The sequence below is a fragment of the Anas acuta genome, chromosome 6, assembly GCF_963932015.1.
Source record: "Anas acuta chromosome 6, bAnaAcu1.1, whole genome shotgun sequence".
Classification (NCBI taxonomy): Eukaryota; Metazoa; Chordata; class Aves; order Anseriformes; family Anatidae; genus Anas; species Anas acuta.
Genome location: NC_088984.1, coordinates 25,742,326 through 25,766,144, shown reverse-complemented (window position 1 = coordinate 25,766,144; position 23,819 = coordinate 25,742,326). Strand labels below are relative to the sequence as shown.

At 37.1% G+C, this 23,819-nt stretch overlaps 1 protein-coding gene across 6 annotated transcripts in view; it reads left to right on the top strand.

The window, feature by feature from the left end:
• Nucleotides 1-23,819, top strand: part of RAPH1 (Ras association (RalGDS/AF-6) and pleckstrin homology domains 1) — an 86,672-nt gene that overhangs the window by 27,663 nt on the left and 35,190 nt on the right. For 4 of the 6 annotated variants that reach the window (XM_068685880.1, XM_068685881.1, XM_068685882.1 and 1 more), the window contains 5 exons: nucleotides 4,697-4,816; nucleotides 8,382-8,487; nucleotides 9,293-9,810; nucleotides 18,593-18,640; nucleotides 23,387-23,461. In XM_068685880.1, the coding sequence (XP_068541981.1) occupies nucleotides 4,697-4,816; nucleotides 8,382-8,487; nucleotides 9,293-9,810; nucleotides 18,593-18,640; nucleotides 23,387-23,461 (867 nt within the window). The remainder of the gene's footprint in view (nucleotides 1-4,696; nucleotides 4,817-8,381; nucleotides 8,488-9,292; nucleotides 9,811-18,592; nucleotides 18,641-23,386; nucleotides 23,462-23,819) is intronic. The other 2 variants (XM_068685883.1, XM_068685884.1) reach the window with 2 other exon arrangements.

Here is a 23,819-nt window from a genome sequence, read left to right as displayed (position 1 = left end):
CATCATTAGCTCAAAATGCGTATTCCAGTACTTCTGAAATTATAGTGAATAAGCACATTCTTGACCCTTTAAGTACATGGGTATCTCCGCTCCGAGTCAGAATTCTGTTGTTTCTTTGAAAATCTTTCTATCGTTAACAAAGTGTGGAACAGACAAATCCCATAGTATGTGTTTTTTACAAAGTTTTATTTCAGTGCTGCATGTCCTTACTATAAGGAAATATCATTATAATGAAACTTCCTATTGCCTTGAACTGGATTGATTGAAGGTAGGAACTAGCATCTCAAAGCCCAAGTCAGCAGAATGGGATCTCAGTGAAAGACGCTAGAAACACTTTGAATTACAACTTCCTGCTGTCCCAAAGATCAGCTGTTGCTTTCTGATGACTAAGATTTGTTAGCTTCAGAATTCTGCTGTGCTGTCCCTTTTTGAAAATGTCAGAAAGGTAGATTTGAAAAATCTTGGGCTTTTCATCTTTCCTTATATTTTCATGATAGTAAATCATCTCATGCTCATCCTAGCATACTAAAAGATTCAACAGATTGCATAAGAACCAGCTTGAAAGAGTAAATGTTTCCTTTTTTTCCTAATGATGGATACAGTTTTTGTCTGTGTAATTAAAATAGTAGATTATGATTAAATATTCTAACGGTTGATTTCTAATGAAAGCCTCGTTACTTTTTCATAAAATAATTCTAGAATACTAGGCTACATGCATTTAAAGGTGAACAAACCTAATGAACAGTTAGAAAACTAGCAGACATACAGCAGGTTATGGGTCTGCCTATTAAAAAAACATTTTAAACAGTTAAAACCGTCTGATATAGACCACAGTAGGTAAGAGATGGTACATAGGCTTCCTGCACAGAAGTGTGGTCTTACTTGCATAGAGAAGACTACACCATGTTGGACCTTTATTTGGGTGTCCCAGAATGACAGATGCTAAGAAGTAAAGTCCTTACATGGCGAGAAAAAAAGGAGAAAAAGGCCAAAATCAAATTATTTTCATAGGTTGTTTTTATATGTTATTGTTTATTTTCTGGAAAAAATGAGAGGCAAAGTGCTGCTATGAAAAATGTTCATGTAGAGGGCACCTAAAACACGATCACAGAATCATTTAGGTTGGAAAAGCCCTCCAAGGTCATCTGGTCTGGCCAGTATTTACAGCTTAACATCCATCATCTTATTAGTGTATCAGTTATTCATGCCAGCCCTATTCTGTGTGTTTTGGGAGAAAAGCAAAAGAGGTGGCCAGAGCATTAACACTGAAAAGAAATAAAAAAATAAGAATCATATTTACTGTAACTTGTTGAGATGAATCTTGATAAGATACAAATAGGAAAATGGTTAAGATGAGAATTAACATAAACCTTTAGAAAAGGAATCTTTCTTTAATCATTGCTTGGCAGGCATTTACTGAGGAGCAATATTCAGATCTTTAAAGAGTCTTATTTGGTAAGTTGTCAATGCTATATCACTTTAAAAGTAGAATTGAGTTGGATTGTCATTGACATCAAGTGCCAGAGTTAAATTGAGGTTTTTTAAAACTTCCAGTGTCTGTAGTTATGTAGGTGTTTGAATATAAGATTTAGTCACTGACAATGTTCAGGGGGGGAATGGCCAGCAGCTTTGAGCAACAAAACCTCAGTAGAGAGCCTTGTTATGCCATACATGGGATACAACTAGGATTGTGGTCATGCTCCTGGAAGACATTTAACTTGGTGTGTATTACATGGGAGGACAGGTCACAGCCTTGCTGTACATATGACAAATTGGCAGTGAGTCTTCATTGTTTTCTCTGACTTGCTTGCTTTGTCCTGCTGAGTTAGGTCCTAATTTGCTGAAGTATGGTGTATGCTGTGTTCAACTGCAGTGAGAAAACTTCTGTAAAAAGGAAAAAAAAAAAGTCACTTTTAAATGGTAACATGCACTCTTTTTGAGTTGTTACTATTTTGATTTCTGTTGATGCAAGTTCATAAACTGTTAGCTGAACATTTTGTTACTGTCTTAATTCATTGATTTTAGTCCAGTAGCAGGGCTTGTGCTAAGAGATTCATTTTACAGAGCTAGCAAGTTAATATTAGCTGTTTCTTAAGTGAGACACTATCCTCTGTGTGCCTTTTGCAAGCAAACATTGACAGGCTTATAGGAAATGCAGCTGACGTTAGAAAGCTTGGGTGGGGACTACAAGGAGCTGGCAAATAGTACTGGGTTTAGTGCCAGGCTTGCTGACACAGTACTTTACTTGTAAAAGTTTTCTTTAGGCTGCTAATTCTGTCTTCAGAGTAACTGGAACTGAAGCAGTGTCTCTGCTGCCAAGTTAAAAAAGCTAAAGCAACAATTTATGGGAAATTGAGAATGCTGGTTTCTTTCCACAGCTCAGATCTTCAGAAAAATTTAGTAATAAGAAAGAACTTCTCTCTTACTGAACAGATTAGTTATGAACAGTGCCGTAGAATGAATGCGCTGCAGAAATAGTCTAATCGAACTGTAAAGTAAGGGGTGAAAACAGCTGAAAGAGGGAAAGGTTAGCCATGTAGAATCTCTGTAAATAGAGCTCGCTCTGTTTTATATCACAGTTTCCGTTTGATTCACCCGTTTATAGTCATGTTTCCTAAGGCACACGTTTAATAGCTTCCCTTAGCCTTCAAATGAAAGCTCTAAACATCAGGCATATCTAGACGGTGAGAAATGCTATGTTCTCAAATGAGAACAGTTACTGTAGTTTGTTTGCCATGTCACCTTAGGTATAATGTGTTTTGGCTTGAATTTATGATGTTTCTGGTCCACATAAAAACCTAAGAACTAATAAGGCAAAGCTTTTGAAGGAGCATGAAAATGGAATCCAGCTTCTGTTTGATCTGTGGAAGGTTAGGTAGAACAAGAGTTGCTGTTGCCCTGCTGTCTCTACTTTTTTGTTTTTGGGGTGACATCACGGAAAAGATGCGGAATTTTGGGGAATGGGGGAGAAATAGTAGGTATGCCTGCCTTAAGAAACATAAAATCTGGTGTAGTCTTGGTGAAAAGCTGCTGCTCTATTACATGAGCATATTGTTGGTTTTGTTTTTTTTTTTTGTGGGGGGGGGGGGGGGGGGGGGGGGGGGGAGGTTCAGTGTTGCTTGTAGATGTTTAGAGGAGCTTTCTTGTGTTCCCTGGAGTCTCAGAAGTACTTAAAGGTCTCAGAGCAGGTGTTGGACGAAATGAGATTTAGAAGGTGAATTTAATCTGTTTTGCATCTATGCTGCAGTATGCCATGTCAGCTTTAATATTATTGCCCCTTTAAGATAAGCATCTGCATTCTGTTCTCCCGCAAAAGCAAAGCCTCAGTAGGAGGCAGAGGCTGCTTTGCCTAGAGCAACTGGATGGCAGTATCTTGCATCTGTGGGAGTTACTGGCTTCTGCTGACCTCAGAATGGTAGATCACTTCTGAAATCTCCTGTTGCCTGGTTATTTTATCAATATAAAGTGAAATGTAAGCAATGTAAGAATAGAAATAAAGGCTGTTTTAGATCATAAAGGTCTTTTTTTGCACGATCTATTGTCATAAATAGCCTAAAACTGATTGAACAGTTTTTCTGAGACCACCTTTATCACTTTTAGTAATCTCTCTCATCAGATCAACTCTGCAGCACTGTGAAGTTTTTCAAACCAAGGTTCTTCCTGAAGAGTAACATTTACAAAGTTTGTTTTCAAATCTAAAAAATGTAAACGAATGCTTTTGAAAGCTGTGTAGTAAATTGCTATGTAATCCATGGGTTGACCAAATCAAGCTCTACTGCACACCATGATTTGTTTGTGTAGCTCTTGATGATGTTCTGTAGCATTAGCATTTACTCTTTTGTAGTGCCCAATCACTCCCAAATTGCTACCTACGTCATTTTCCCCAAGATATGTTTAAATCTCTGTAAATTTTCCTTCTGAACAAATCCTGGGTTTTACAGCATGGGTATACCCAAGAAGGCACGTTGAGTCTTAGTGCTATAGTAGGGGCTTGGAGGACATGTTTGGGGAAGTGAGACTTGTTTAAAAAAAAAAAAATTAACTTCTTTTGAATTCATAACAGGTAACATTTGGAGAATGTTATGTCTTTATCTTGGTCACTCAGACTCTCAACTGAAGGAGGGTCACCTAGATGTAATGGTGTTCCTTTGTGTGCAGGGAGGGATTTCTTTGTCAGGTGAAAACTGTGCAGTATCACTGAAATGATTTGGAGAGCGTCCAGAATTTAAACTGCCTCATTGCTGGCATTCTCTGTGGCTTGTTTAAGCATTTCTGTTTACAGATGTGTGGAGTCAGCTATTTGTAATGTAGTGAGACTGCACTTCCTGTGCGTTGAATGGTGTTGCTCAACTGTGGTCAGCTGAATTCCTTGTACAGAGATGGATTTTTTAACGTCAAGTCAGTTAACTTTGCCAACAATAGCTGGCAATGAGTGCATATTCAAGGCTAGCATGAAGTAACTTCTGATGGTGTATTAAGTATTGTGGACTTTGTTCTTCATCTTTTCCTGCATGATTCAGACAAAACTGGGCTGTAAGCCTGGCTTTGCAATTAGCCATTGCAGCTTTCATACTTAGTCTTTAGGTGTAAGCATTGTAATAAACTTACTGAATGTGTGATTTTTATGAAGCTTATGGAAAGAAAACTGGTGTAAACTACTAGACTCCTGAAAAATCAATGTTTTTGTTTTTTCCAGATGGAGCAATTATCAGATGAAGAGCTTGACCATGGTGCGGAAGAAGATAGTGATAAGGAAGATCAGGATCTGGACAAGATGTTTGGGGCCTGGCTGGGAGAACTAGACAAACTCACACAGGTTAGGAAGGTTTCAGTCATCTCACATAATAATTCTTTAGAAGTATTACATGTTTTTCATTGGATACTAATTACTTTAGCTTTGACAAAGATCCTATCGAACATTTCAGATGAATAGCAATTAAGGCTTTTTCAGCTATGGCATTTTGTTAGGGCTGAGCCTGCATCCCCAGTTTTATTGTGCAAGGGCAAAAGATGCCTTTCTTCCTCAGTTATTTGGCACTACCACTTGAAGCAAGACACGCTGCAGCATGTGACCAACTTAGTACACTGTAAAGATTCCTAAGTTAGGTTATTTTCCCTATCTCAATGTTCTTAAATTAATTTTTCACAATCTGGTAGTTCAACATTTCCCAAAGGGTGTGATCCCTTCTGAAAGCTATGGAATCAGTTATTTGTCATGTACATGTATGTAGAGAAACACTGCCTTTAGCTGACTAAAGCTGGGCTTTATCTCCAAATGTGTAGTTAGACATTGTCCAGCCACAGCAGCATTGAATTTATTTGTTGTACCTGAACAGCAATAAGAAAAACTGTGAATGGTGTCACCGGTGATACGCGAAGATAATGTGATACATCCAGAGTACTCTTCTGTCAGAAGGCAGCTATCAGATAGGCAGCTGATGCGTCTTCTCTTTGCATTTTGTTCTTTCTAGGGCTGTTAGGAGAGGGGAAAAAAAAAAAAACAACAAACACCTTGCATTTAGAATGAGATGCCATACTCCTGAGGTGATTATCTATTTCTGTGACCAACTGCTATGCTTTTTTTTCTTTTTTCAGTCACGTGAGCTGTCCTCCTGAATAGTATATTTCATCATTTTCTTTGTCACTTAGACTTAAGCAAAGGTGTGATACCCTTAGTTTCAATAAGCAACAGAAGAAGGGGCTTTTTTGATCACTTGTTTGCTCTAAGTGTGGGGAAAAAGGAGGAATCGTGTTTTGCAGAGACTGAAGGAAAATCATACAGCAGTGCTTCACATTCATACTCATGTCTGCTATCATCTGTTTAAAGGCTCTGCCTGCAAGTTCTGTATGTAGGTAACACTTTTAAAACAGGGGAACGTATTTTATTTTTTTCTGAACCAGTGTGTACAGGTCAGTAAAGAATCTTCCCCTTCAGATGAATGGAAGATGGTGTGAAAGAAATCTGTATATCATATTTCTTTTTGTCTTTAATTCCCTGCAAAGGATTTTTAATGGTAAATGAGAGCCCTTTTGAAGGCATGGGCTCTGTAAATTATCTCAAATGAGGATCATCACAGATAAGCACAATGGGTAATTGGTTTTAGACTTTTAGTTCTTTGCTCCGTTTTAGCAGCTATGAGCAGCCTAGAAATATAAGTGTGCTTTACTTTGGACTTTCAGCTTTACTATTAACATAGATTTTCTAGGTTTGTGTGCTGATCCATTTAAAATGCTTAAAACATACTAACAGGTAATTAAGGGAAGGACACGCATTTGTTTCGCACATCGGTATCACCATGCAACACAGTATGCAACATAGCCCTACAGTTGCAATTCTGCCTTTTGCTACTACTTAGAAGTGACATTTCCCCCCAAACTTTTAATGACCTCATATGGTTTTGTATAAACAAATGAATACAGTCAGTTGTGTCTCAGTTAGTTTGTTTGGAAAGTGGTTGTATCTTGATGCAGCTGAAGTCCCAGTAAAGGGGCACGATTCCAGGTCATGAGCTCCAAAGTACATTCTGGTATAGTTTCATCATTTGTTGCTATTTATCAGCTGCACTCTGAGAGCAATGGGCGAAAAAGCTTTTTGTCCCCTAGTTCCTTGAACTTTAACTTCCTTTTTAGATTTCCTAAGTGTGTGTTAGGAGGGATTGAAAGTAAGACCCAGATTCCTTTCCAGATGGCAATGTTTTTCAAAAGATGGGTAATTGTTGAGATGTCTTAAGATCATTTCAATTCACTTTGCTTGTTTTAGCCCTTTGCTTAATAAAAGCACTATAAAACAGCCACAAAATTTGCAGCACATGTGAACAGTGTCTGTCACAGAGTGCGTTAGCAGTTGATGTAAGATTATCCTGCTATATGGTGCAGGATAAATGAAGTCTTACCTTGCTTCTCATTTTTCAGAACTAATCTTTTAGTGCTGTTTCAGTTTTCAGCAGTGGTCTGAACTGGTATTTTAATATCATAATGCATAATGGAGAATGTGCTCTCATAATTAGTAAGGGCATATCCCAATTATTTCCAAGGACGTGCTCTAACATAATTATCTAAAATGTGTTTTACTGAATTTAAGAATGCTTTTAACCAGAATTTATTTGCTTTTCAGGAGGTGTTTTGAGTCAGTCTGTGGGTTTAGTTGGAAGGAATGAGCCCTAACTTGCTTCCTTTATCTCAAGTTTCATTGCTGCCTCTAGGGTTCTAATTGATACATTTCAACCATTCTGTGTGGGGCCATATGTAAGCTCCATCAGAGGTACTACAGGTGTTTTTTCCACATGATGGAAAACAGTGCAGCACTACTGGCTTCTGCTCATTAAGTGATGATTGACTTCCTGATAAAATTATTTTTTGAAGTTCAAGCCAACCTGAGGTGAGAAGGAAAGGGGTTCAGCAAAGATAAATGCTCAAACAAAAAGATTAGTGCATTTTATTTTAACAAAGGTGTGGGTAAAGATGTGGGAAATGGAAATAAAAAACACAGGTGAGAAACTTAATTCTTTTGGAGCTAGAAGATGCTTTTTTCTTTCGGACAAACATGTCTTCAGGAAAGCTTTATTAATATAAATTTTGCTTTAATTCACACACTCTGCTGCTCTGTCAAGCAACAGTAGGAGATAATTCCCCACATAACACTTCTCACTTCTGGGGCATTACGTACTTCTTTGGTCACCAGCTGGATCATGTTGCCCTATTGTTTGTTATATACAAAAATGCTGGTGTTTATTGTAAAGTTCTATGTTCGTATCAGCCTTGATAATATAACAATTAGATATATCAGGTGGAAAGAGGTCTTGTCTTTTTTTCCCAGTAGTAGTTTTTTAAAAAAAATGTCATACGTTTAGCTTGAAGTTGCCTTCACAGTTCATCATTTTTCACGGGAAAGACTTACTGATAGAAATGTCTGAATTTAATAATCAAAAAAAATTTTTTTAATATTAAAAATATATTAAAGATATAATATATATCTTAATATAAAGATACTAAAATCCCTTTTAATAAAACAGAATTCTCCACAAATGATGCCAAGTTTCTTAGGGTGCCAAAGTTTGAACTTGTTTAGATCTCTGTTGAATTCTCTGCAGGGTTGTTGTTATAGGTGAGTCAGCTGTGTTTCAAAATGAGCTGGTATGTAAACACTGAAAAATGCATTTGGATTATGCTTTCATGTAATTCTATAACAACAGAACTTGTTGAGTATCTTTTCATTGACTGACTAAACCTCTGTTATACAGTGACAGTTTCAATCTAAAGCCTGAAAAAAAAAGTTTTTGATGTGTCAGAAGATTTTGAAAATGTGATCTTAAAGAAAATCAATTTAATTTTGAACATTTCATTGTCAAAGTTAATTCTGCTCTTTTTCTTGTCCTTTTCAGAGTTTGGATACAGACAAACCTGTGGCACCAGTGAAGAGATCACCTCTCCATCAGGAAACTAATCTTGCCAACTTCTCATATCGTTTCTCCATGTACAATCTAAATGGTTTGTTGAACTATTTAACTCTTTCAAATAATATTTTAGGGAAATAACTATTTCAGCCATAAATAAGGTCATCATAAAATAGTTTAATAGAGCATTCAAATACACTTGTAGCTGAAATGAAAACGTTTGCTTTAAAGGCCTTGCTTTCTTACGGCATAGAATTTGAAATATCCCCAAACTGTAACTTTTACAGCACCTAATATCTAAGAATTGTAGTCTAGCGTTTCTAAAGAAATACTTGTTCTGGGATCTGGTCTCATGAAAGAATTAACATGTATATGTTAAACAGAAAGAAAGAGCATCTTGCTTCATGGGACAGAATGCAGGAATATAGCTACAGAATGTTTACACATTAAACTAAAAGTGCTCTTTTCCTTGTCTTAAAATAACTTCCTGTGGTTGTAACATGGGAAGCTTTAATTTAAAAGTTTGATTATTCATATAGGATTTTGCATTTTTTTTTAAAGCAATGTCAGATGTGCTTAGCAAAGTACACTTATTTAAAAAAGCTAGAGCATGGTATATACAAGTACATTTTTAGATTCTGTTCGTGTGACAGCAGTTTGGGCCTTTCAGATGTAATCTAATAATTCACAGGTTTCGCTTATCAGTAAATGTATTTAACCTAAACGGTCATTTAATTGCTCTTAGACCACTCAAGAGTGTTAGTGCAAATAAATTTGTGTTTAGCAGTGAGGAGAGATTTTGCAGCATAGATGGGGAATGAAAATAATTTACTCTGCCCTCTTACTCCAAACAAACATGTAACAAACCTGTGCATACTAAAAACTCTTCTCAATTGCAGAAGCCCTGAATCAGGGGGAGACTGTGGATCTAGATGCCCTCATGGCTGATCTCTGTTCCATAGAGCAGGAGCTCAGCAGCATTGGGTCTCATTCAGCAAATAATACTGCAGTGAAACGCCTTGCCACAGAACCCAAAGCTCAGAAACCACCTGCTAGCCGACCCTCTACTAAGCACAGCAGTATGAAAGGATTATCCTCTTCATCTGGTAAGGTGACTAAACCATCACATGCCAACGTTTCTTTGGATGACATCACTGCACAGTTAGAGAAAGCCTCTTTGAGCATGGATGAGGCAGCCCAGCAGTCAGTTGAAGAAGACACCAAACCAGTAGTTACTGCTCAGCACAGGAGGACAGCATCTGCTGGCACAGTGAGTGATGCTGAGGTGCGCTCAATCAGTAACTCCTCCCGTTCCAGCGTTACTTCTGCAGCTTCCAGCATGGACTCCTTGGATATCGATAAGGTGACAAGGCCTCAGGAATTGGACTTGACATCACAAGGGCAACCAATCACTGAGGTAGTGTCATTAATTCAATCATTTTTTGTTTTCTTCAGTAGTTTTCCTTTTATTTCCTCTTATGGTGATACTCCATGTTAAACATGTTCAGTTACAATGGGGTCGATTAGAGATCAGGATTGCTTTTTGTATGGGCTACATGTAGTGTGGCTACTTCTTTGTTTTATCTGTCTGCAAGGAATCTTATTAAAGAATTTGGGGGGGAGAGTGGGGGTTAAGACTTCCAATCTCTTCCTCTTCCAAAGCTACTCAGGGATTTTAATGTTCAATATATGATGTTTTTCTTCTGAGCAAATCTTACATACTGTTTTTAATTTAAATATGAGGAGTTTACAGTTTGGAAAAAAGGAATGACAAGTTGAACAAGAAGTCTATGTGCCTGTTACAGTACACTTAAGTTACTGCGTATGTTCCAGATAGGCGCTTAGAATCATAGAATCATAGAATCATAGAATATCCTGAGTTGGAAGGGACCTTTAAGGATCATCAAGTCCAACTCTTGACACCGCACAGGTCTACCCAAAAGTTCAGACCATGAACTTCCAGCTTCCAGTATCTGAAACTATACCAGCAGTGTGCCACTTCTTAATACTCTTATTTAATATATGGCTGAGAGAACACTTCAAAGCAATGCCCAATGCAGAAAAAATTGCTCTGTGATACAGGAATAGCAGGTGTTCTTTTGAGATTTTGGTGCCCCTGTATTGGTTAATAATGAGAGCAAATTTTTCAGTTAAAAAAAAAAAAAAAGTTTGAGGAACACTGAAAGTGCTGGTGAGTTGTGTGAGGAAATAAGAAAAATGTACCACAGAATTTAAGAACTTACACAAGAAGTAAACTAGAAGCTATCTAGGAGGAATACTCTGAAACAGAAACCTGACCTGTTATTCAGAAGTCAGCTGTACTAATGTGAATGTTCTCTTTCAGTTTTCTCTCCACCAAAGAGAAAACTGGAACAAGCTGAGTTTATTCTAGTCAATAATTAACACTAATTTGAGTGAGCTGTGCTGAAAGTGTGCCTCTACCCATCTGTAGCAAAAGTTCATCTGATCTAAAGAGTGAATGTCAGTTTAATGATCAACACATCAAGGTCGTGTTTTTAAATTCAAATCTTTATTTGAAATAGTGAGAAATAAGTGATTTACACTTACAGCCTAGGTATTTTTTTCTTAAAAGCTGGTGATCAATTTTTTTTTAATTGGAGATTTGTATTGAGTGAAGCAAAACAACAGTACATAGAGAAAAGGATACCTTTCTTTAGAAAGTTAAAATGCAAACCTATGCGTTATTGCTGTAAGAGCTGGAGCCCAATCCATGACTGTTATTGGTTTTATATTGCTGTTTGTTTTTCAGTCGCTTTCTGTGATAAAACTTACTTTTCTTCTTGGTCCGTGACTATTAGTCATGTGGATGTCTTTTTTAATGCTTAATATTCTACAACAATGCATTTTTATCTCTCCTCAGGCAGCAATTATTTTTTACTTTAATTACTCTCTTCTGCAATTTGCATGGCATAAGGAAAATTTGAAACTTACTCACTTCTTAAAAACGCAAGATGTGGCAGTTGATTTTGCAGGTATCACTCCAGATCTCAGTCTCTTACTTTAGGAGTGATATGCTGAGGCATCAGTTTAGATTACCCTTGTAGTCTCACATTTTTCAGTTCTTTGCACGGCATGGGTAATCAACACACCACCAGCTTCACTTAAGTGTCTTGGTGTTGTTGAGCCAACAGGAAGAAGTCAAGAAGTTGCTTTGTCTTCACAAGAGGCTAATCCACATTGCTGCAAGTGTTACAGTTGCTTTCTGAGCAATTAACCATTGACTGTGAGGCTAAGAACTGCCCCCCAAAGCATTTCGCACAGGCATTTGAGAGCTGGCTTTGTAAACCCAGTGATTGATTCTCATAAGAATGTGGCTATTGTTTCCTTGCCCAGATAAATTGATAAGACTGACTCCTTTAAAGGAGGTAATCAAAAAGTGTGGGTAACTTGAGAGCCAAATTCTGCTCTTTTTTTCTTGAGAGCAGAAACCTTCGCAGTCATTAATAGTGCTGCTTTGTTTTACTGTCTGGTCTTTTTAATTTTAGTAGCCTGGGGAAAGTGTTCATCTCTGAGAAATTCTACCCAGGTTTACAGGAATGATATTTAACTACTCAATATTAAATCTGTTACTTGATGGGACGTCTTACTGTGAGTTGTTGTTTTTTTTTTCTCAATACTGGTAAAAGGGCAAAATCAAATTGGTCTGGAGTTTTGACAGAGATGGTGGTGGCTCAATCAAATTCATCTTAAAAATGGGCAGAAATACAAGGATTCCTTGGTAGAATCGCTGGGCTCAAAAAAGGAGGCTTTTCCTATTTCATTTAGTGCATGAAAAGCTATTGTGAAGGGTTCTATTCACCTTCATGTCTGGGTTCTGAACCAAAACACCTCTCCCTGGTAGGGCTGAATTCTGCCCTCCCACCCAGGCAGTTGTCTCAGTGGTTCTGTTTCTAGTGGAGGACGTCACTATGCCTGAGAGAGTAGTATTTGGAGAAGACCTACTGCCAATGTAGTGGGGGGAAAAAAACAGCAAAGACGTCTTTTTAAATTTAGAAACTGGGAGAGGCTATTACTTCATGACCTCAACAGATGTGTTTTGAATTTGTTTTTCCCATGTAGTGTTTTAAGTTAGCCCTTTTCTTTTTGCCTGTCTTCCTGGTGGCTGTCTGTACTTGAGCTGACCTTTAATTTTTTTTCTTTTCTGCTATGGCTGTTATCAAAGAGGTCAGTGATTTGGCAGCTCTGCCCTTTTGAGTGATCCTCTGTCCTCTCCAGGCATTATAGGGACTTAAAGAAGTCATCTTTTCTTCTGCAACTTAGTTTTATTGGAATCACTAGAGGAAGAAAATAACATTAAGTAAGATGGAAGGCTGTTCCAATAGGAGGAAATGCTTGCCTGAAAAGGGAAATTAAGTTTAGCAGTTAATAACTTCAGTATTCTACCTTAGAAAGTAATTCTGCAGTGTGTTTGAGCCCCCTTACCTGGAAATGTAGGGAAATGCTGTAAAACAACAGCCATGCAGTTGGCACACTGAAGGTATGTGTAGCCTGGTATGCTTTGACTAACACTAGAGACAGATTTAATGGAAAGAGGCTGCAATTCATAGCCCCCCCCCCCCCATGATGGAAGGGTATGCCTTCCCCTTCCTGTCTCCCTTCCCCACCCACAGTCCTACATGATTTCATCTCCTTTGCCCCACCTTTGGTGCTTACTGGTACTTAGACCAGAATTTCCTAGTTTTATTCTGGGGCTCATTCTGTGTTAGTTGGGTGAATTGTATGGGCTCAGGGGTTCTGATGTGCGCAGCCGGGAAATATGTAGCCAAGAGCTGGAGACTGAAAGGGACAGTAGGAATACACTCTCTAGTAGTAATGTATTATTCAAATCGTCTTGCGTGGGCAACTGGGCAGGCATTTCAGTGAGTTCCTCCTCTTCCTCCTTGCAAGTCTGCACTGTAGAAACTTACTGGTGGGTAAGATGCTTGAGTATCATGACAGATAGTTACTCTTAGTGGTGCTGTTTGCCAGGACAATCTTTCTTGAATTCGTCTCTGTGCTGTTTTCAGAAGAGTTGGCTGAAATTCTCTGACTTGCCTAAAATCATTATTTTATTTGTCTTAATGATTTGTTTAATTTTCTCCCTTTCTTAATGCATTCTGTGTTTTTAATTGTGTAACAAGAGGCATACACTTTAAATCTTAGTTTCTTCTTGTCAGATATTGCTTGAATGTACAGCTGAACGAGTGATGTAATAGTGTGAGTAAAGGAAGGGAAGTGATGACCATATGACTAACTCGTCCCCTTTACCCACCCAGACTGTTTCCTTGTTTCTGCCATCCAGAAATTGTTTGTGTTCAGCAAGTTGTGCTAGAGCAAAAGGAGGAGAAAGTAGCAGGGAGAGAATAGAGAACTGTGCTGATCATGCTTGTGTAGCTAGTTATGCCTGATGGTGAAAGGGCCTATTCATGGACAGTCATTGTTACTGTCCTGCATATGCTCAGCGAAGAGGTTGAAGATAAGTTTGAAGTCTGCCATCTGGTCTGGCACAGTACGCTGTCCCCCCACTCCCCTCCCAACACGATGGAGTTCTTTTTGTATGTAACCCAGTTTACGCAGCTGAGAGGTCTTGACTTGCAAAGATAATCCATAATTTAGTGGGTAGTAATCTTAAAAATACTTTTCTTGATTTTTTTTTTTTACTTAAATTCATTGTAGCTTTATACATTATGTAGGAGAACTGAAAATTGTGATGAGGGATTACTAGTTCATTAAAACTACGGATTTTTTGCTTCACTTGGCAGAGAAGAAGGAACTGTAGAGTAAACTGTAATGTTTCTTTTGGGAAATGAAGGGAGCTTTGGGGGCCTGACAGTTAGTAATGGTTGTGATGCAAGCTGAGCATACATAGATAGATCTGCATTGGCCAGAAACTCCTGTGGGACAAAGTGGAAAATTAAAAATGGGTGCAAGGAAAAAAAAAAAAATAGTTCTACAACAATTTTGCCTTTATTCTTATATAGTTTATATTAGTTGCCACTAAGATAATGATTGTTGAGTGAAGGAGTACAGAAACTTTTCCTAACCATAGCAGAGTATCGTAGGTCATCTTTTGTGTGTGATTACTAAATGTTACATTGCATGAAAATGTAATTATAACTGTTCTTGTATGCAGAGAAGGAAGTCCGCAACACAGTCTTTGGTAGGCGACAGTGTCTTAAAATAGAGTTGGATTGCTGAACCTCACGTATAATTTGTAGCTGATTTAAAGAACAGTTGTGGTCTGTTTTAGTTCTTGGAGTAATAGGGTATTATTGGCTCTTGTATTTGGGAGCCTGAAGTTTGAGTGGTCGTCCTTATGTTCCGTGTTTTGTGTGGTTAGCAGACACTAAAGATACTTGCCTCTCTGAGAATAGTCACTGATACACAACAAACAAGGAAGGGTAGATGTTTGTTTTGGCATTTTGTTTGGTTTTGTTGTTTTGTCTCTTTCTTTTTTTAAAGACAAAAAATCTGCCAGTTATGTTGTTAATTCTGTACACAAAAGGTGTATTCTGGAGTGTTTACAGTTATCTTTTTTCTGAGCTGAAAATAGTCAATGGAAAGACTTGATTTGAAACACGAATTAGACCATCTCTCTCTTCTTTTTTTTTTTTTTACATTTATAAAATCACCAATTGTTTTTTAATAAGTCAACAGTAAAGGAAAATTGTGTATCTATCATTGAAGCGTTACTTTGGCTTCCATTTTTTTTTTCTTGGCGTAAGAAGTGTGAGCAGTCCAGTTTTCAAATGTTGAAGTACATGTAAAGCATCTCTTCATCTGCCAGTTCTTTTGAGGCTTTCAAAATATCGTCTGAGATAAACTTATGAGTTTATGAAATGTAAGCAATATTTTGTGTTCTGGTAATTAAATACGCTTAGTTATTCATTGTGAAGTTTATGCATGCTAGTAAAACAGTTTTCTTCCTATGTTATGCTAGAACACAATGATTGTTAATATGCTTATCTCCACATCTGCAAAACTAGCACCTAATTTTTTCACATGCTTATGGAATCTGCAAAGAAAATGAGAATGCTTGCATTATGATTTCACCAAATTTTATCAAAAGTACTGGGGGGAGTTGTACACTTCAGTTGCAGTTCACAGTGAAGGTATCACTGTACAAGTTGCAATTAATTAGTGGAGCTTTTAAAACTGAATTTCCTTGTAGATATACCAGTCTACTTGAAACCCAGATAAATTCTTTCCCTTTTCTCTCGTCTCATTATATGTTTCAAAAAGAGATAGGATGTCTTTAGAAAATTTGGAACAGATGACAAAAATTGAGAACAAAGCAGCCCATTAAGGGACATCAACATCTAAGAGGAGAAATGAATTTATGCAGTTTACTTCAATTGCATATACTGTTATAATATAAGATGAAAGCTAGGGTTTGACAGGTTTTTAAAGGAATTTGAATCCACAAAATAAGACTTCACGTTATGATCAAACAACTGAGAACTGGCCTTCTGGTTTTGTCAGTTTTGCGCATCCTGGTTAGCAGTTAGGCTGTAATAGCATAATAATAGTTGCCTGTCAATAGAAAGACAAATCTTCAGTTATAGTTAACAAAACTTACTCTTAACCTTGGTTACATTTGCTTATTTTGGATATTTTGCTTAACCTCATGTTCTTAAAAGTTGTAGATTTTAGGCCAGCAGTATCAGTGTTTGTTTTTTTTTGTTTGTTTTAAAGAATAAAGGTTGTCCATATGTCCTATCTACTCCTAACTGAAAAGGTGTATCTGTGACTTTAACTCCACAGTTGTGCATACCCATTCTCTTCTAGTGATGGAGTTCTTGATTTGATATCTACAGGCCTGTTGTTGGTTTTTTTGTTCTTTTTCCTTTTAGTCTTCCAACTTAACTAACGCATCTCTTTTTGGACAGGTCAGACAACTATTTTCCATGAAATAATAGTCAGCTTTACTTTTTTCCTGCTTTGCGTTTTCTTTTGGGAAAACTCCACTGCTTGAAACCTCATCCCTGCAGACAAATTTTATTTGTGATTTTTGTGTTTGGTTTTATGCTAATTTAAGTCTTTTCTGCTGATTTGAGCAGTCTTGCCCCACCTTGTGTTGGCTCTGGTGTTTGTGCAGCTGCCTAGTGATTCCAATAATTTTCTGGTCTTCCTGCAAAATAATCCTCCCTGTTGTCCATGCAAGAGAGATCTGTGAACACGTGACTTGGGATTAGGATTGACTCTTTCCTGTGGCAATTTTGCCTTAAATTTCTGTGTCCCAAGCAACTTGTGTTCAACATAGAACTATCACAACCTGTCTACTCTTTCTCTTGACCTGGGAGGCATGCGGACTAACAAATAGTGCATCTCATGCACATGGTGCAGCAGTTCCTTAATTTGGAATGTCCACAGACCTGTTTCTTAAACTGCATCAAGTTTCAATAGGCTTGGACTGTAACAGCCAAAACTGGAATGAAGTTATAAGGGTCCATAGCAGTTAATGAATACTTGCTGTAAATTGGATTTTGTGAGTCCTGATAGTTGTGTGGTGTTTTTCTTAAGTTGCAGAACTGAATGCTTGGAGTTAGGAAATTCCAATTGCTTGCAGTGAAACAGAGTTGCACAAGTTCCAGGAGGGATGGTCTCTTGGGAGCACAGAGTAATAGCTCTGGATTCTCACTTCCAGTGTCTGGCTCCAATATGCTGTGCAGCAGCCAGGCATTGCAGTTGTAAGAAAGCTGCTGTGTTCTCCTCCCATGGGCCCAAACATTCTTGAACTTGACCAGTCTTTTGTTCAAGGATAGTTGTTTGCAGCCCATTTGAAAGGCTGGGCAGTGCTGTGTGAGAAGATGCAGCCTTGAGGTTTTTAGTTGTGGTGGTCTGGACTTCAATGAGGCTTTGTGGACTACAGTTTTAATTCTTAAAGCTCCTGCTCGGGCAAATTTGGTTAACTTCCAATGGACCAGCAGAGAAGAGACAGTATGTGAGGCTGCTCCTGTCAATAAACTGTTAGGTGGTCAGGCATACAGAGGTATTAAAGCCTTAAAACTACCTTTATGTTGAATAAATGACTAGTAATAATTCTATAACAAATTTGTTATAAATTTCTTAGTGGTTATAGTTCGGAAACTTTTTTTATAAGCAACTGAAAATACGTCTTGTATATGGAAGTATCAGGCAGCTGTTATCTAACGGTGCCACTTCAGTTTCTAAGTGGCATAGGTGTATTCCTTTTCTGAGGTCTTGATAAGAATAAACTATAACCCCTTTTGCATTTTTCATCTGTCAAAACCTGTGTAACTCAGTTACCAAAATTAATATGCCTGAAAATAAATACTTTAGTACCTTTGAGGAAGAGGAGCAAGGATTGGATGGCACACTGAATGGAAATCTTTAGGCACTGCTTTTTAGTAGTTCAATTTTTGGTACTGCAGAATGTTCAAAATGTTCAGTTTTTGATACTGCGCACTTAAAAGCATGTCTGTGTCATGACTGAATATTTTGTCCTGAGACATGCATTTGTTTTATTCTCCTTTCTTCTCTTATCAACGATTAGGGAAATAGAGAAATACTTTCACTGGATTTCATTTTAAAATAATTTGCAATATGAGAGTGCTCAGTTCTAGTATAGTATGTCCAGCTGAAAGTAAGATTAATCTGCATCCTCTTTTTACTTGTTATACTTAGTAATTGTCACCAAAGTGTATTTTTGTTACTTGTATGAAGGAACTTATGTGGAAATTATATGAACTTGTATGAAGTGACAGTTTCGTTGTTTTTTTTTTTTGGTAGTATTTAGAGAACTGAACTCTCAGTTGTTGACTTAGTGAACAATTGACTGTGCAAAGAGAATGCTACCTGAGTTTGTTTTTTGCTGAGTATGCCTACAGATGTTTTACTTCAGTACTTAAGTTAGTGACTGTTCTGCTCTCATTGTGGTTGAGAACATAATCACATTCTCTTTCCCTTCCAATAGGAGCAGAAAACCTGAATCTCTTATTGTCTTTAAGTCATCGATCATTTATACATACAAAATTGGGATAAGGGACGCTGAAACTTTTTAATGTTGTTTTGTTTCTTTTGCTTCCATTAATTGTCATTATTATGCTTTTTTCTTCCTTCTGATTGAGAATAAACTATTTATTTCCTCTCTGTCCTCTTTCCTTTCCCTTTTTCATCCTTTCCTCTGTGTTTTCCTGCATATTTACTCTGTTTTTATGGGACATTTCATCAATCAGTCCAAGCATCCCATTAATTTTACAGAAGAGGAGGCTGAACTGATTCCTGTAAGTTACTATCACATGTATATATGGCTTCTGTTTGTCAGTAGTTGAATGCGTTTGCCTGAAAACTCACGTCACTCGTGTGATTTCAATTTGAATCCATTGGTATCCCAACAGCGCAATAAGGTAAACATATAAATCATTAAAATTATGCTTCTCAGTCTTAAGTTGATAATTATCTGTTTTCTAGTTATTAATTGTGGAAGCCTACTTGAAATACACTTAATACATGTAACAATTTTTATTACTTTTGAAGCATAATTGCTTTTGACGGTCTGCTGCAAAGGAAGGCAGAAGATGTAATCTTTCAAATCAGATGTTCATCATTTTATTTTTTATGTTCTTATATGTTATACGTGAAAACATAATCTCGAGGGATGCGCAAAGGAAAATTTTGGTTCTTCTTTTCTCTCTTTGGCCCCTTTGTGACGAAGTTTAAAATATATATATATAAAAATAAAAACATAATTCTTGTTCTCTTTTGAAAAAAGACATCAGCTTAAACAATTAGAATATACTAAAGAATTCAACATACTGTTGTAGTCAAAAGTTATAGTAATTAACTTTTCAAGAAACCTTTGAAAGCATATAGTTTTCTATCAGAGACTGCTTACTGCATTTCCCACAGTTTTATTGTGAACAGACATAGGCTTTTTAAAAAGGTTTTTCAAGATTCTCAGCTGTCATTAATTAACTCCAAAATAATGGCACAAGAGTGCCACCAGCTGGTTTAACTACATGTTATGATTTAATATTAAATTGTTAGATTTGCAAGAAATGTGGCAAGATACTTAAAAAGACACTCAGAACTTGTCTGCTTTCTATGTACTGTGGTAAGTTATTCTTTTGTATAGGCCTTGAGTGAATGATGTCTGAACCTACAGGTAATGTTTAACCAGGAAAGAGTTTTTCTATTTAACATACTTAAAGCATTAGAACAGTAAGATAAGATACCATGGAAGATTGGGTGGGAATTGCAAGAAAAAGATGACCTGACAGTTTTTGTTCACTTATTTTTAAAAGTGACAGTGTAAAAAACACACTTAGTACCTTTCATAGGGTATTTTACTGTCATCAATCCCTATGTACATGTATTCTGAGCTCCTACTGTAAAGTTAGAGGAATTAGATACAACTCTGGCTCGTAAATGAGGTGGACTTTTTGTAGATTTGTCTGAACTGAATGATGATCAGATGTGTAATAAAAAGATGGATCAGTGTTTGATGCAAATGTGCTTGTCAACTTTTTGCAGAAATCTGCAAGAAGAATTGAAGAAATGAATTGAGTAAATATATATAGCACATTACTTACAAAGTGATGGCCTGCTGCAGTTGCAAGATGGGCTGTATAGCTTGCATCCTTCAGAAGCTAACTGGACAGCTCAGTTTATCACAGTTTCTAAAAATGTCTTTATTTCTTAAAATCCACCCATTAGTTACTCCCTGCAGGAAATAATTCTAATACGCTAAATTTAGTGTTAAGGATTTTTTTGTTGTTGTTGAAACTGTCTTTCATTATGAGACCTCAGAACCTCAAGAATTAAAATAACCAACTGAACTTTTCAAAAAAAGGGATCAAAAGGATAACTGGGGAAAAAATCGTGAGCTTTGGCCATGTAGAACATTACTTATATGGCTCAAGTAATTACATTCTGAAAATCTGAAAAGTACATTCATTTCCTGGTGGTGCATCTGTTCTAGCAAACACCTTTTTGTAGTTCTTTCTGCTTTTTGCCACTAACAGGCTTAGTGGCAATAGTTTCACCGATGTGGAAAGTAAAACTACATGTATTTAGAAGGAACTTGGCTTTCAGGTAAGATGTGAGAGTGGAATAGGGAGAAACCTATGCTAAATTGATTAAAATAATGTGTTTTTTCCCTTGTTTAACGCAGAAATACTTACAAGCAGAGGCAAAAAGTTACATGTGAACACACTTAATTCATGCTTCTAGAGTCCCTGATGAGGATAAAAAGTACTTCAGCATTGGAAAACTTTCTGGTTTAAGCAACTGCTTATCTTTTAGGGGAAGTTTTGTGTGGAGTTTTTTCAAAAATGAAATGCAATATTCAACACCTGGTTCATAAACTTGTAGTATTTAGGCCTGAAGATAATGAATGCTAGATTTATGCCTTCAAACAAAGGCAATTTTAAAAATAATTTGTGTCCAGTTACTTCATGAACTGATTTTTTCTCTCTGGGTTTATGCATATTTGTAGTTAGGTGCACATAATTGTTTAGCTGAGCTATAATTCTTGAGAACTCGGGCTTTCTTGTTGCTTTACTACTTCTGCTCATTCTAACTTTTGGGTATCTGCAGTACTGCAGGATGTTTTGCACAGTAGTAAGGAGCCACAGTCAAGAGACATATGGCAAAGAACTGTTGCTTTCCTGCTTCTAGACGTGGCTCTCCAACTCAAATTCATATAGGTATTTTGAGAAGTAATGCTGTGATGATATTTTACTGGCCAATACCTGTTCTCATGAAATGCTATTTTTCTTAATTTCCAAAGTAACTTTCTTCTGGTTATCAGTTTTCATGTGTTGCTGTAAGTCTGGCAAATAGTGTTAGCATAGAATAAAAGCTCCTTAGCAGAGAAATGTCCCACTGTACTGCAATGCAAGATGGCAGCATCTAAAATAAGCAATGATAGGAAGAGGGTTAAATAATCTCCCTTAAGCTTCTCTTTCAGAGAAATATTCTCTAGGGAATAGTATTTCCTTTAAAGAGAGATTCCTTAGGCTAACCCCTATTAAAGAGGCTATGAATGTACATTGTATTTATTTATTTATTTGCCCTCAGAACTCCATTCACCAAGAAAGTGATGTATCTTTATTGGAATCCACAATGTCTGACAAAGTGTATCCAGAAGCTCTTTAAAATAATTCCTTGAACTTGTCCTTGTTTTTTTTTTTAATCTATATTTTTGAGGTTTAGATTGAGCCAACCAATTTATTCTGGAAGGTCTGTGGTAACATTCTGGAAGTTCTGTAATAGTGTGTTGTAATGAGACAATCCTAGAGTATGTATGAAGTTACAACTTCTGTGTAGGAAGGAATACTATTCAGAGTGAAAATACATGTAGCAGAAATCATTTTAAAGAGAAGGGGGGAAAAAAGAGGATAGGTCTGCCTTCAAGTTAAGCAAAACTGTATCTGTCTACCATTAACATTAGTGTCTCCTCAGGCCGAGTAAATGAGTTGTTCTTTAAATACAGTGTTTCTTAAACACTGAAGTTGAAATGATATGATTGTGTATTAGGAAGCCTATTTTGAGAGTTCTAAATTACTGTAATCAATGTGCAAGGTCTTTTAATCATTGCAGGTCCTACATCACAAAGCTCTGTGTGTGTGAGGTGTGAAAATTTTGTCACTAGGCAGCAGTGCTGTGCTTCTGAAACATTTGATGTAGAAACGCGTGGTAACTAATTTGCAGGCAGAAAAATCTTCGTTCAGTTTGCATCATATACTGAGTCTATGCTAGTGGCTAAGTACCGGTTGGAGCCTAGGTTTTACTTGAGATGCTGTGTAGAGTCTCTTCTGAGCTGTAACCTTTAAAGGGTGCTAGAGACACTTATCGCAGAACGTGGCACTCATATCAAGTAAAATCCCCTTGCAGGGACTTCATGCACCAAACTATTTGATATTGCCTTGCATGAAGTTATAGACATAGTTTCTCCAACTTTTTCAGGAGACTATTGCCTGTTGTGGCTCTGAAGAAGACAGTGATGCTATGCAGCATTTGGCTTTTAATTACTGAAAAAATAATATGGTAGTCTGCCTGTTCATTGTGCCTTGTTCTATATAGGGTAACACTAATCAACAGAAATAACAGCTGGGACAGATGCAGTCACAAGGGGTGAAATTTGCAGTATAGTGGTGGTACATGAGGCACATTCAGTGTTCTTGTTTAGTGCTATAGTATTGCTCTAATTTCCTTAGCAGACTTGTGACTAGGCAGTTCTGCAGACTGCTGTGGGATGACAGTTCTGTTGTTCCTCTGTAGCAGATGCTCTAGATTGCTCCAACTCTGTTGTTAATCGATTTTTACTATTTGAGAATCATCCTTATGGGTTGCTGCTAGTTTTGCTCCTGCTTTTTGAACAGACTAAATATTTTCTGCTAATTTCTCTTCTGAGAGAAATTTGGGGATTTGCTCCCAACTTCTTGGAAGCTGCAAGGCGAGAGAAACATAAGTGTGTTTTGTTTTGTTTTTACAAAAACAAAGCTTAATTGTAAGCCAGGTTTAGATTACTATTATTATAGTAACATCTTTTTTTCGTTAATTATGGAAGCAGCAGCCAGTACAGAAAACGTGAAACCAGTTCCTTGCCTCCATGGTCATTTAGTGGATTCGTTTGTACAGAAGAAGCAGAATGTTCAGTTTTAGAACACTAGATGGGATTTTAAGTGTTAATAAGTGGATGTTTTCTGTAATAGTTGTAAATGTCTTTAAAAATAAGTTGTCTCTTGCAGAAAAGAAACCGGTAGCAGGTAAGCAACCTCTTAATTCTATTGTGTGACCTTTTGTACAGGGGAAGGTTAAACTTATGTCCTCTATTAGCACAACTGCTGTTATACTAGAGTGTTAGGCTTGCAGTATTTGGGAATATTCACATATTTTATGGGAGGGAAATAAACTGAGGATGCAAGGTGTTTTTTCCTTAAACTCTGCTTATCTTCTATAGTCAATACACTATAAAATTACTGACTTCTTTTGACTTATGTTCTTTCTCTTTCTTTCTGCACAAGCACTCCTATTTGGACAGGGAAACCTCCCTCCTTCTCCGAAACATTGCAGGAAAGCCTTCTCACTTGCTGACCAAGGTGATGCTTCTTCTTTCCACCTGCATGTGACTATTTCTATGTAGAAAAATGCTTGTGCTGTATGCTATGCTCCTGCCACCCCTGCCCTTTCCAGGAACTTTTGCGTTTACTTTTACATGATTTTCATGATTGTCAAACGTGCTTTTAAAGACTGTATTTTGTTGTTTGTTTTTGCAGATTTATCAGTGTTCAAGTTCTTGACAAGTACTTAATAGCTATGTCAGCAGGTAAAAATGTATTAACTAAAAAGGAAAAGTAGTGACCTAAAGGTTCTTTTGTTACTATTCCCACTCAGTGCTTTAAGAAAATAGAGCTACAACTGTGAAAAATATGTAGGAGCATTCAGTGCTGTTAAAAG